General features: G+C 55.7%; 1 protein-coding gene across 11 annotated transcripts in view; it reads right to left on the reverse strand.

Annotated features, from left to right (window-relative positions):
* LOC135259249 (ELKS/Rab6-interacting/CAST family member 1-like) overlaps positions 1-14,342 on the reverse strand; it is a 218,688-nt gene that overhangs the window by 26,062 nt on the left and 178,284 nt on the right. For 8 of the 11 annotated variants that reach the window (XM_064343383.1, XM_064343384.1, XM_064343386.1 and 5 more), the window contains one exon: positions 2,202-2,387. In XM_064343383.1, the coding sequence (XP_064199453.1) occupies positions 2,202-2,387 (186 nt within the window). Of the gene's footprint in view, positions 1-2,201; positions 2,388-14,342 lie in introns of those variants that run through there. The other 3 variants (XM_064343391.1, XM_064343392.1, XM_064343393.1) reach the window with 1 other exon arrangement.

Below are 14,342 nucleotides of genomic sequence, written 5' to 3' on the forward strand. Positions count from 1 at the left end.
CCACCAACCGAGATACGCGCTGTCTTCATCCAATCCAGCGCAGCGTCTGCCCCGGCACAAAGAGCCGCGGCGTTAAGCGCCAAACCACCCCGCACCGACGCGCTCGGACACAAAGAGCGGCCAGTACGAGCTCCTGAACATCGCACCGTTCAGGAGCGATGCACATTTTAAACTGTACTGTGCTCAGCCTGGCTGAAGAACAGGCATTTTGAGAAGTTTGTATTCACATCTGTACATTTTTAAAATTGAGTGCGACAAAGACTAGCGTGGTAGAAGCTAAAGGAATCTGGCGTTCAACCCCAGGATACCAGCCAGTGGAACCGGTCCTGGCACTGAGTCATATTCTTCCACTGCAGTCATATTGATGTCTACCGGGGAAAAAATAGATTCTGTAAGATTTTATTCCAACGTTTTAGGCTACATGTTATTGTAGGTGGGTTGGTCACAGAAAAAGTATTCATCCCGGCCTTCTGAAGTTTGGAAACCTCTGTTCTACAGAAAGCAGGGCCCATCTCTCCCCGGGCGCAGGAGGAGGGGGCTACCTGTCCTGTTCAACGTCTCGCCCGAGCAGGACTGTCCCGCCTGACTGATCCCCGAGCACGCTGAGCCATCGGCCAATCAGAGCGGTGACAGCTCCTCAGCCTCCAGGGCACGTACAGTATTGAGTCTCCAGTACAGTAAGGGCCTGTGTTTCCACACTGTGGCAGCTGCCTCCATCCTGTTCCAGCAAATGGGCCAAAACACACTTGGGGGAGGCCCTTTGACCCGGGGGCAAGTTCGCCGATGAAAGCCATCTCACCGGGACCAAAAAAATAATAACGTAAAGCCCCCCACTCCACCCCACCCCACCCCACCCCTGCCCAAAGTGCCAGAGTTCCCGGTTCGCTTGCGGCAAAATAAAACTTCTGAAACATTTGTTCCCGGGCCAGAGGGTTGTCATCGGGCAGCCCACATTAAAAAAAGGCTTTTCAGTGCAGTCCGGCCGTGCCAGAAACCTGCCAGGCAGACAGCGTGACGCGCTGAGGAGCGTGCGGGCGCTGCGCTGCGCAGGCTGTGGAGGGGAGGGGCTTCTCCAGCGAGAGCGTGACGCGGGGTCCGCACCGCCACCCTCCCTCCTTTCCCTCGCACACTCTCTCCCCGAGTGAAAAATGTATCTGGAGCGAGGAGGAGCCGTGCTGGACGTGATCGGGTGACCTCTTTTATCTGGAGATAATTTACCATTCGACGCGGCTATAGCAAATATGTAAAAAAACATCGGGGAAGAAAGTAAACAAGTACTAAATTAAACATAGTCTGAATAACAATACATCATATTTCACATTGCAAAAAATAACATTAAATGACTCAGGATAATTTGAGACTGAACAGAGTTCTCCATTTTCTCTCTCTCGCTCTCTCCCTCCCTCCCTCTCTCTCCCTCTCTCCTCAGCACCTCTTCCAATCACTCTCCCTCTCTCCATCCTGCCGCCCCCATCTTTAAGAGAGGTGTGGGCAGCTTTAAATTTTCTGTTTAAAGTAACAGAAAATGAGGCTTAGAAAAACAGTATATTGGGCTATTTATTTTCCGAATGCACACATTCCACTCAATAAAGAGAGCGAATGACATTCCTGCTTCACAGGGAGCGGGAGATTTACGGCCGCGGCGTTTTAATGCCAGCTCGGGGCTTGCTCGGGAGTCCAGGCCAGATGTCTCTAATAATCAGTGGGTGACAAACTCGAGTGCCCAAGCCCAGCGCCCGCTGCTGTTTTAACCCTTACGCTATCAAACCAGCCATTTCCCTCCCAAACCACTGCTGCAGGGCCTAGCGTGCGCTAACGGGCTCTCTCTGGAGGCGTCAGGCACAGCAGACTGAAGAGTGCTATGGAGATGGGACCTGAATAAGTAATGGGTTCTGGGAGTGACTGCTCTGCTGACGAAGCGCAGGGCTCTCAGCTTCCTGCCCGTCAGCTTCCTGTCAGACTAACGCCCCCTGCTGCGCATGTCCAAGAGGAGACATATAAAAACACTCACTATTCAAATGTGTGTGTGTGTGTGAGAGAGAGAGAGAGAGAGAGAGAGAGACAGAGAGAGCAAGAGACATATACAGAGAGGGAGAGAGAGAGACAGAGAGAACGAGGGACAGAGAGACAGAGAGCAAGAAAGAGTGAGAGAGAGAAAGAGAGAGAGACAGAGAATTAGAACGAGAGAGAGGGAGGCCCACCTGCTCCGGACTCATCTTCTGCAGCTCCTCCTCCCAAGCTGCTCGGTCGCTGCGGTGATAGGCGGTGGGCGGGGCCAGGTCCTGCAGGATGTGGGGGTCTCGCTCGTGGCACAAGGCGGTCAGGTGGCCAATGTAGAGTTTCAGCTTACTGCGGTTCTGATTGAGGTCTAAAAGAGGGGGGATGATCTACACCCCCCGAAACAGGCAGAGGGAGAAAGGCTTCAGAACCAATCTTTTACTCTCTTCACCCAATCACTGAACACTTCACTCCGTTTGATGTTCGAAACCAAAGGGGACTTCATTCTCAAGTCAGCATTTTATTTCACAGGTTACAAGTGATTGTCTAATCAGGAAAGAGCCGACTGTGTTTAGATCTGAGAATTTGTTTCTGAGAATCCCTTTGATCCCAGATGGAGCTCAAATCGAGACACTCGTGTTCCACACGAGCGAACAGAAAAGGGGCGGGATCTCTGATGGGAACCATGGGAACGGTGGAGACAGAGATGAAGCGGCACTGCCACCAAGATGCACTGACGCAGTCACCCTCGGATTTTCCACAGGAAGCTTTCTGAGAGCTACACTGCTGGATCTTCACACGTAAGACCTTCATGCAACATATACACGCATGCAGAACAAACAGGTACAACACACTCCTCCAGAGCAGCACAGCTCCAGGGGATACACAACGTTCTCTGTGATAATAATCTCTTTCACAAGCACATAAATTAACAAATTAAAATTTATACAACAAAGGATAGATGGAATGAAAGAAAGAAAAGGTGATGAACCAGAGGAACCAAAACCAAAAACATAATGAAGAGAGCTCTGAAACACAATCAACCCTGGAAACCGGAGGAAACTCCACGAGCCAGCCAATGGCTGGTCAACCCTGATAATCCTGTCTGCGCGCAAGCCAATTGGTGTCTTCCCCTAAGAGTTCCGTCTGTGAGCCAGCCAATGGGAGTGCAGGCAAGAGTACTACGGTATGAATACTGTACACACTCAACTGAGCATAGCTGAGTCATGGGGAGGGCGGGTTGAGCCAATGCATTCCTGTGGGCTTCAGTGCCCTCACGCGTTAGACGGGACATTAGGGGCCCGGACTGACACAAGCGGGCCCCTTCAGGTGTGATCTGTGAGGGGAGGAGGGAGAAGGCCGAGGCGGACACATGGAGACGGGCGTATCGAAACGGGGGAGCGGTGAGGCGCTAGTTAGCGACTGCATTCTGCTACGCATCGTGTTGCGTTTCACAGGCCCAGCGAGCGCTAGCTGCCGGTTCCTGGAGCGGAGCGCCGTGCCTGTCTTCTCCAAGTGAAAAAAACCTGAGACATCCACTCTGAGGGGAGCTTTCCCAACTGTTTAGCCATAACAGGACCGAGCGCGGGGGAGAGGGACTCATCGATTTCGCTCTCTGCCAAATAAACGTCCCTTTTTTAAAATGTTTTATTAAACTCAGCACCAGAGATGTCAAAGAGGGTTGAATCCGCGTACGTGGGGAGCCGCGAGAACATGCGCCCTTTCAGAGAAAAACAAACGGGGAGGGGGGGGATATCGAGCGCCAGACGGGGGGGGAGGGGAGGGGAGCAGGGTCTGTTTTGGGCTGAGGTCCGACTCTCCCCTGCGCGCCCGCAGGAACGGGAGCATTTGTGTCCGCACACTTTATTAATTCTTATTACCCCGTGTATCTTTTCCAGGGTAGAACGTTATTCTGTTTGTGTTGGCTCAGTAGGGTTCCTGAGCTCTCCTGTGTGGAGAGAGGGAGGGAGGGGGAGAGAGAGAGAGAGAGAGAGAGAGCTTGAATGAAAGCTCAAAAGAGAGAGGCAGAAGGATGAAGGGAGAAAGGGAAAGTGAGAGAGAGAGAGAGAGCGGGGAGGTCAGAATTTCACAGGCCGGTTCCTTCAGGAGGAATGTCTCCTGTGGGCCGCAAACGGATCCCTGGTTCTGGAACCAATTAGGCAGCGCCTGCAGGAGCCCCTCTGACAGGACCGGGGCAGCGAGAGCCTGGAAACCCACACTCATCCCATGGCCCCTCTCACCTCTCTCCTCCACTCCCTCTCTTTTTCCCTCCCTCACACGCTCTCTACCTCACTCCCTCCCTTTCACCACACAGGAGAGCTCAGGAACCCTACTGAGCCAACACTCCACTCCCACACTCGCCCTCACACGCTTCACACTTACAGGCCATACAGTATAAGAGCTGCATTACCAGCTCCAGGTCTACAGGGCAGGGCAGTGTACATGATGGTGTTGCAGCACGGAAAAACTGTTTTCTGACACCTACGTATATTCCTGTACCGTATACAATATTCCTCCAATTAGGCAGCGCCTGCAGGACGGGGGGAGGCCTTGAGGAGGAGCGCTGCCGTGGGCCATCCCGACACGCGCCTCCCAAAATCCCCACCGAGCCCCTCGAACAACCCGGGGGGGTCGTCAGCGAGAGCGGCGGCGCCGGGACGAGCCAGGCGTCCGCGGCGATCGGCGTATCCTAGCTACCGCGCTTCCCCGGCCGCTGAGAGCAGGGGAGAGGGCTCTCGGCGCAGCGGCGTTCCCAGCTCGCAGGAAGCCTGCTTAAGATATCTCGTGTCTGACGCCCTTGGAAAGTAATCCCAGGGCGGCAGTCGGAGGACGCCGCGTCCGCGACGCCGCTCTCTGATCTCAGGGAAGGGGCTCATGGGAGAAACACACACAAGCTCTGAATGACCAAACTGCGGGGAAAGAAGAGGGGGGGGGGGAAATCTGAGGAGGACCAGTCAGCGCTTTGCAGAGCTGACCCCCCCCAAATTTCCCTGAGAAGAACTGATGAGGTACTAGCAAAAATATCAACTGTGAGCAGCACTAAAGAGGGGGACCCGCAAAAACATCAACTGCGAGCAGCACTAAAGAGAGGGACCCGCAAATATCAACTAGTGAAAGGCACTAAAGAGAAGACCCCAAAATATCAACTGTGAGCAGCACTAAAGAGGGGACCCGCAAAAATCAAACTGTGAGCAGCACTAAAGAGAGGGACCCGCAAAAATATCAACTGTGAGCAGCACTAAAGAGAGGGACCCGCAAAAATATCAACTGTGAGCTGCACTAAAGAGAGAGACCCGCAAAAATATCAACTGTGAGCAGCACTAAAGAGAGAGACCCGCAAAAATATCAACTGTGAGCAGCACTAAAGAGAGGGACCCGCAAAAATATCAACTGTGAGCAGCACTAAAGAGGGACCCGCAAAAATATCAACTGTGAGCAGCACTAAAGAGAGGGACCTGCAAAAATATCAACTGTGAGCAGCACTAAAGGGAGCAGCACTGAACAGAGACCCGGTCTTCCAGAAAACCTCGGAGGTCGATGCAGGATTAGCCGCTGTAGCGAGCCGTCCCTAAACGGGCACGGCTTTAACAAGGCGGTCAGATCGAAGCCCCCAAAACCGCCGCGACTGAGCGTCTATTTCAGAAGGGGTTGAGGGGGGAGGGGGAGTGGGAGGGGGAGTGGGGGGGCGGTTGTTGGCTAAAAACAGCTTTAAGAAAACCAATCCGGGCTGTGCCACACGCCTGCACAGCGCTCTGCTTTCTGTCGCACGGCTGACTGGTAGTGCTTCATGCTCCAATAGGCTTTACAAAAGCCAAGCCAGTGATTGGATTAGAACTTTTTCTTTTCCCCTTTCTGCAAACAGGGGGGATATGCATGCGGGAATTAGTGAAGGAGCTCCACGCTATCAGACACGAGCGGCTCAGGGTCCTGTGGACGCCCCACAGTTAGCTGCTCAGACAGCAGGGTTCCTCCAGACTTGGCTACTACCGGTGTTGATAAACAGTCTTCCGTCGCACCGGTTTGGCGGGAAAACCCCCGGCCATGCCTACGGTCCGCTTGGCAGCCGAGACGAAGAGCCGTCAGCCTGCCCAGCCCAGCTCGGGGGGGGGGGGTGGCGCGCTCCGGATGTGACACCACCACTCCACGCGTCTCCACGTTGCTGTCACACGCCGGAAACAGAAAAAACCCCGTCGCTTCGGCACCTTCCTGAACTTCCTGTCATTTCCTGAATCCAAAGCGAGCGCGGGCGGACGGAGGCGTCGGCCAAGCCAATAAACAACGAGGCGGTAATAACGGCGGCTATGGCGGGGCGAGGGATTTACGGGGGGCCCTCCGGCTCGGGCGCGGTCTGCCTTTCCGCTTTCTCCGTCCGGGTCGCGTAAACGGCGGGAGGAGGAGCCCTTCATCTCCGCTCGTGTTTGTTTGGGCGCGTGCAGAGCGCGCGGAGCGCACGTTTTTAACGACGCAATCGAGCTTCTGTTTCACGAGCGCGGCGGCTGAGAGAGTCGGGCTGTCTCCTCGCTAAACTCTGCGCCGTCACGCGGGTCCCATCAGCCCTCTCGCCCGAGCCGGCCGCACGAGGAATCTCTCCTGATTACAGGCTCGTCCGCCGACCCGTTACGCGGTCTGATGCCGGTTACCGGGTGACCAGTTTCCTCCCAGAATCCTTTGCTGGCGCAGCTGCAGTAGGGTTGAGAGGCGACTGGTTGACAGAAGAGGGAGAGCAGGGAGGTTGAGCCCCCCCCCTTGGAGGCAGCCGACCCCTTCCCGCCCCCCTAACGACCTCACACGCCCCATGTTAGCAGACGGTTTGTGTCCACCCTGCAAATGCGGGCCAGAATTCAATCAGTCTTATCTTCCACCCCCCCAGGGGCTTCTGAGGCCCGCTCTGATCCCTGCTGCCCCCCACCCCCAGGGCTGCTGCCCAGTCCGCAGCCGCCCCCCAGGGCCTTCCTCCTTATTATCCCCTCCTAAAAGAAGCTGTCTTCGCCGCTCTCTGAGGATCTGTGTGGCGACTTGCCGAAACACCAGCCCGCGGCTCGTCTGCCCTGGCCTCCCCTAAAATAAAACGGGGCCTCCTCTTCAATGGGACGGGTCGGGGAGCGCGGGGGATTTGGCACCCTGCTCTCAACACCTTCTGATCAGCTCGCGGGGGGCACCACCTGATACCCCCTCTCTCTTTCCGTGGTGTGGGGGGGAGAAGGGGGCGGATCAATGCCGTCACTCAGGCAGTCGTAGGACGGCCCACACGCTCGGTAACCTAGGTGAACCTGGTCCTCCCTGAAGCCCACCATCCGACAGCCACACCGCAGGCAGCCAGAGAAAAACCCCGTCAGACACGAGCCAACGATCCTTTATCCAGAGCAGTCTGAGCCACCCCAGGATTCACCTGACGCAGGTAAGTGTACCCCGGTGCAACACTTAATTAATAGGTTTCGCGTGTCACTTCCTGTGATTGCCGCCATATAAGTTCCTATAGGGAAGAGTTGTTATGCTATCGAGTACAGTGATTGGAGCTTGCTTGGGATCCATGTTAGCTGTGCTAGACCTAAGGAGTGGAGGGACATGGCTGAAAGGTCACCTGGGTGGAACCTTATGAATAAGTGCCCTCTCTCCTGCACCTAGAAACACCTGGAGTGCTTCAAACTTCCCAGCAACAGAAGTTCATTTTCACTCCCTGTGATCCACAGACAAAGGGCCCAGAGTGTATGTGTGTGTGTGTGTGTGTGTGTGAATGCGTCTGCAAGTGTGTGTGTGTGCGAATGAGAGTGTGTGTGTGTGTGTGTGTGTGTGTCTGTGTGAATGTGTGTGATCGTGTTAGTGTGTGCGTGTGAGTGTGTGTGTGTGTGTGCGTGTATGTGAGAGTGGATGTGTGTGTGTGTGTATATGTGTATGTGTGTGTGTGTGTGTGTGTATGTATATGCGTGTGTGTGTGTGTGTGTGTATGTATGTGCGTGTGTGTGTGTGTATGTGTGTGCGTGTGTATATGTGTGTGTGTGTGTGTGTGTGTATGTATGTGCGTGTGTGTGTGTATATGTGTGTGTGGTGTGTGTGTGTGTGTCTGTAGTGTGTGTATATGTGTGTATTGTGTGTATATGTGTGTGTATCATGTGTGTATGTGTGTGTGATAGTGTGTGTGTGTGTGTGTGTGTGTGTGTGTATATGTGTGTGGTGTGTATGTGTGTATGTGTGTGTGTTTGTGTGTGTATGTGTGTATGTGTGTGTGATGTGTGTGTGTGTGGTGTGCGTGTGTGTGTGTATATGGTGTGTGTGTGTATTATGTGCTGTGGTGTATGTGTGGTGGTATATGTGTGTGTGTGTGTGATGTTGTGCGTTTGTTGTAATGTGTGTGTGTGTGGTGTAATGTGGTGTTGTGTGTAAGTGTGTGTGTGTGTGTGGTGTTGTGTGTGTGTGTGTTGTGCGTGTGTGTGTGTTGTGGTGTGTGTGTGTAGTGTGTGTGTGTGTATATGTGTGTGTGTGTGTGTGATATGTGTGTGTGTGTGTTGTGTGTGTATGGTGTTGTGTGTGTGTGTGTGTGGTTGTGTGTGTGTATTGTGTGTATGGGTGTGGTGTTGTATGTTGTGGTGTGTGTGTTATATGTTGGGTGTGTGTGTGTGTGTGGCAGTGCAGGGGGAGTCTCTGGGAGCAGTCAGGCCGCAGCTCTGCAGCTTTATGGCGTATCTGCTTACAGCCACACATCACTGCCGGCTGCAGGGGAGAGAAACCCTCCCACCGCCCAACATGGCCGGCGGGCTCCCACTGCAAAGCGCTTTTCAAGAGAAGACAAAGCACCTACTCAAAAAATGACAGGAGAGAAAAATAGCTGCCAAATGCTGGGGGAGGGGTGGCGGAGTGGGGGTGGGGGTAGGGGTGGTGGACGGGGAGTGAGGAGTGGGAGGCGGGGGATGGGGATGGGATGGGGGGGGTACAGACGAATGGAGGCACGCGCTCGCAGGCGGTGGGGGCTGTCTCAGAAGCTTGCGTTCACGCGGGGCAGAGATTGGGAACAGGTGAGCCTGTCCGTCCCGCGCGGCTCCAGTGCCATTTCTGTGCCCCCGCCCGCAGCCTTCACCATCGGCCTCCAGGAATGGCTTACATTCCTCTGGCTGGCCCTCATTCGGCTGAAATGGTCCCGGGAACAAAATGTCTGCTCTCTGGTGTCCGCCTATTTGACCCAGGCCAAGGTTTGGCAAAGCAACACCCCTCAGCCATACAGCCATCAGAGAATCAGATCAGTCCTGACCTTTTCCATGGATATGTCAATGGCTAATCAGATAAAAAACCAAATAAAAACCCAAAACATATTTGATGATTCAAACCTTGGCTTTCAGCTGATCGGCTGACATTCCAAAAGAATCCGGTAGGAAAGGAAAGGATGGGAAGAGGTTAGGAGAACAAAACAGACACTGTGGATACTGGAAGCAGCCGGAATTCCTAAATTCACCTCCACAGCACCATATAAGCACACCGTGACCCCTGCAGTCTGGGACAGAGAGTTCCACGCTGCTGCATACGTGTGACTCCCCACGCTCTAAAGCTCCAAAAGAACAGAGCAGAGCTGCCGGTGAGCGCATGGAAAACCTCAAGTGAAGGTGTTTATCTTTATCTCCTTTTAAATTTACTGGAGGTTAGCCGGGGGGAGGGTAGACAGCGAAGACACTGCAGGTGAAGGGTCAAAGGTCAAGCCTTCTCCTGTTCCCAGGTCTGATGAGGAGAAGGGTGCAGTTAGGAAAAAGAGGACATAGACTGACAAAAGGGAGAGCACCGTCCCTCTCTGCAGTGCCAGTCACATTTGGGGACCTCGGGTCGAGGAGCTAGTACACTGCCAGTCTGAGTAACCTGAGCAGAGGGTACTGCCTCCATGGCCATCACTGCCCTGCACTCACTGACATCTCTGGCACTGTAGCCAAACTAGCCATCACACAGACAAAACCTCCGTCTGCAGTGTTACATTATGATAAACGGTGGTCAAGAGCTTGTGGATCCCGCTCTCCTTAGAAACGAAACAAAAACAAGCACGCTAATGATGTTACTGGCCATGAGCGTGGTTCACAGGCTGCTGTCAGCAGTGTGCATGGGGGGGGGGGGGGTTGTCTTTGAGAGAGGGCCTCCCGCATGCTAACTGGAGAACCGCACACCATCTCCGAGTGTGTGGGGGTTAGGGAGGTTGGGGGTGTCTGTAGGAGAAGGCTGCATTCTCAGTGAGTGGCAGGAAAGGACGGGAGGGGGAGAGGGAGGGGGGTGCTGCTGCCACAGCTCAGTGCTGTCAGCTTCTGACCCCCCCTGTCCTGAGTGAAATAAATCGCAGCGGCGCTCCTGTACCCACCCACGCCCCCGGGGAGCCTCCGCTGCTCAGCTATTCCAGATGCGCTCGACCCCTCCCTCCCACCCGCCCCCTCCCTCCCCCTCACCTCCCCCCTCCGACCTCCGACCGCTGAGAGGAAATGATGTTCACACGAGCCCCGGGAGAGTCCCCGACAACGCACCCCTGGAAAAGGCCGGCTTCCTGCGGCGGTACCCCACACTGCGGCCAGCGAGAGACGGGCGAGAGAGGGAGAGGAGAGCAGCGTGAGACAGAGAGACGGAGAGAGAGGGAGAGGAGAGCAGCGCGAGACAGAGAGACGGAGAGAGAGGGAGAGGAGAGCAGCGTGAGACGGAGAGAGAGGCGAGAGAGGGAGAGGAGAGCAGCGTGAGATGAAGAGACGGAGAGAGAGGGAGAGGACAGCAGCGTGAGACGGAGAGAGAGGCGAGAGAGGGAGAGGAGAGCAGCGTGAGATGAAGAGACGGAGAGAGAGGGAGAGGAGAGCAGCGTGAGATGGAGAGACAGGCGAGAGAGGGAGAGGAGAGCAGCGTGAGACGGGCGAGAGAGGGAGAGAGAGGAAGAGGAGAGCAGCGTGAGATGAAGAGACAGGCTAACAGAGAGAGAGAGAGAGCCAGAAATGGAGCTAAAGGCGAAGTGGAAGAGAGCTTCAGGGGTCATGGTGGGGTCATGCCCCTCTCCGAGCCAGCATATGCAGCATCTTCAGCTACAACCCAGACATACAGAGTAGGGAGGGGTGTGTGCATGGGGGAGGGGTGAGTGTACATGGGGGAGGGGTGAGTGTACATGGGGGAGGGGTGAGTGTACATGGGGGAGGGGTGAGTGTATATGGGGGAGGGGTGTTTTTGCATGGGGAGGGGGGGGGTTGTCTTTGGGGTGAATGATGATGGAAATAACAGACATACAGTCATATGAAGAGATGAGCTCCTCTCCCTCCAGGCTAGAGAGCACCATACCTGAGCTGATAACCCCCCCTTCCTCCTCCTCCTCCTGCTCCACCTCCTCACTGAGTAACAGCGGGGGTGAAAGAATGAGCGAGCTTTCCGCAGTGAGTAACCGTCGCACGTGAACACGCACAGAGCTTCCTCTGCTCCTTGGCTCCGCCCTTATCGACCCCACCCCCCCCAAATTCCCCACGGTGGGACGCACCACCCCGAAAAAACGCAGGAACCCCCATCGGGCCGAGAAATCAGCCGCCCCGCTGACAGCCCACGGACGCAGCGGAAGGCACCCGTCTCTCCGCGTCGCCGGAACGCGCAAAGCCGCGTCCCCCGCCCCGCCCCGCCCCGCTGTACGCACCGTCAGGATTTAGAATACGCCGAGCGCGCCCGCGTTCATCGAGCTACCTCAGAATACCTCCTCCATCGCTTTCCCAGACATGTCTTGGAGGACCTGGTGCATGGAATCAGAGAGGGAGCGCAGCCAGACGCATTAGCGTGGCGGTATTAGCGGCTGTGACAGGGCGCGTGCTGAGGTTCGGCGCTGGCGGAGATTTCGGACTCTCGGCGGAGAAGAGCGGTGCGTTCTTAACCCTTTCCGTTCCCAGCCGAGCCTCTGTAGAGGCTGCAGAAGATCAGGGACCCCGGGAGGTGGCGGGGGGGGGTCGGGATCTGATTGGCGGCCCGGTCTGTTTACGGTAGAGCCCCAAAGCGGGCTTCAGAGCACCGCTCCCAACACGCACGCTCCGTTACCCGCCTCAACAGCGCCCCCTCCAAAGAAAGGGCGGGAAGCGCGTCGCGGTGGAACACGCCGGCGGGGAAAGCGTCCCCTGATCCCCGCGGCTTAGAGAGGATGAAGGAGGCCGCTGGTTTTCGGCTGCGGTCGGCCAATCGTACGGGATAAGGCTCCGGTTTCAGAGCGAGAGGCACACGTTCGCTGATCTGCCGACCGTGGGATACGGGGGGGGGGGGGGGGGGCTGACTCCTCCGCTGCGAGAGGACTGATAAACTAATTAGGATTACTCAGTGAAGGCTCTCTCTCCCGGTCCCGGGGTGGAAAACACACAATCAGCGCAGTTTCTCCTGCTGCGCTCGGTATGCGTAGGTATGCCCCCCCCCCACCTCGCCCCCCCGCCCACAGTGGAGCTCAGGGCTGATGTCACTCAAACAGTCAGGGGGATAATCCGGTCTGTGGTGTGGGGTTGCTGACACTCATCCCGTTTGATACGCTTCACCCACCGGGGCCCCTGAAGAGCAGACACACCTCCACCCGCTGCTGGGCGGCATCAGGCCACCCTCCCCTGCTCCTTCCTCCACCTCCACCTCTCTGTCTCTCTCTCTCTACACCATCCACTGTACGTAAAAATGGCCATCTGACAAAGCAGGAAGAAGTGACTGAAAACTACAGAGACCAGGATGCTGCGTGTTGAGATTATTGGTGAAGGCAAAAACCGCTAACCGATTTTCAGTTGAAACCTAATCTAAGATCTTCTGTGCTGGAGGGCGAGCTGATCTTCACAGGAGGGGACGCTTTCTCATATGAAGATAAAATGAAGTATTGTTAAAGCTGAAATGGCTCATCTAACTATTTCTTCCTCTGCCTCTCTCACAGACTGGCTCTGTGGGGCATGCTGGGATTCACACACACAGTGTGCCATTATGGTTTAAGAGAGAACACAGGCCACAAAGCCGTAACTGACGCAGAGCATCGAGTGTAAGAGCGAGAGTAACGCAGAGCGACGCACTGCCAGCGCAGCGAGGACAGTGTGTAACTCTGCCGGAGCCCAGGCCTGGCTAATCGACCCCCCCTCCTCCGCTCGCTCTGTCCATGCCTAGTTAAGCGCTAAATGAGCTGAAAGATTTAAGATCGCGAGCGGACAGGAGCGGCGGGGACGGGGGCCGAGCGCGGCGTCTCGAATCGCCCTTTAAATCAAGCGGAGGGGGCTGCCGCGCGAGCGCCGCCCCCCCCACGGCGGGTCTGGAAGCCATTACCGCTATCGACTCGCTGCTGGGAGTGTATTAGCGGTATGCAGAAACCATAACGGGGGGGAATCGATAAACGCGGGACCGAGACGCGGCGCTCTGCATGGGAGCATCTGAAGCCACCAGACAAAAGGGCCTAATGGGAAATGTAGTTTTTTTTAATTTTACGACTCTGACTGGAGCCCGAGCGCTAGCGGGAACGAGACGAGGCCCCTCGACAGACTGAGCTCCGCTGGGCGGCGGGGGAAACAAACAAACCGAAACGAACGGCTGCCCCACTGCCGCGAGACGGGAAGGCACTGCAGAACACCAAGCTTCCGAGCGACGGCCTGTTACCGGGGTGACTGAGACGCACGTGCAAGGGCTTCCCGCTTGCGTCTTTAGCTCCTCCCACCGCTTCTCTTGACAGCATAACCGTGTCATCGCTGGCGTTCCACATCGGCAGGATAGTCCATGTGAGATCCACCTCACCATGCCAGCATTTCGCCCCTTAACCAAGGGAATCGAAGGAAGCAGTCTGTTTTTGGGCTCGTAGCACTTTTCTAGAGTACTATGACAGACTGCAAAGTACTAGTGGGGCCCGTCCAAACAAGCATCCGCAAATATAACTCCAGAGGAGTCATAAAGCCAAATAAAGCCGGTGGAAAAAACAATCCTGTTATCAGAAGCCCGTTTCTCCTAAAATAAGCGCGCTCCTTTCAGTTTTTCCACTGCCTGTGGTCACGCTCCATTACTTAAGCGTATTAGCCTTCTCCTGTCCGGGGGACGCGGTCCAAAATGACACGCACCCCTGGCTCAGAGGCAGCCCCATTAACACATGCAGCCCGGCGAGGCGTCCCGGGGCAGCGGCAGAGCTGGAGCGGGCGCACAGCGTTCCGACCGCAGACTCCCGCCGTGCGGAGAGAGAGAGGCCCCGGCGTCCCGCTTCACCCTTTCAGCGAGGCCCCCGAAGACCGGACCCCGCCGAGGCCCGGAATCAGGGCGGCCGTGCCCTCCAGGCTTCAGACAGGAAAGAACATCACCTGGTGTCTGTTTCTCGCGTATTTAAAGTCCTCTCGATGCCGGAGGACTGCGGAAGACTGAATCTATTCCAGCTAAAGCCA

The sequence above is a fragment of the Anguilla rostrata genome, chromosome 7 (assembly GCF_018555375.3).
Source record: "Anguilla rostrata isolate EN2019 chromosome 7, ASM1855537v3, whole genome shotgun sequence".
NCBI classification, from domain to species: Eukaryota; Metazoa; Chordata; class Actinopteri; order Anguilliformes; family Anguillidae; genus Anguilla; species Anguilla rostrata.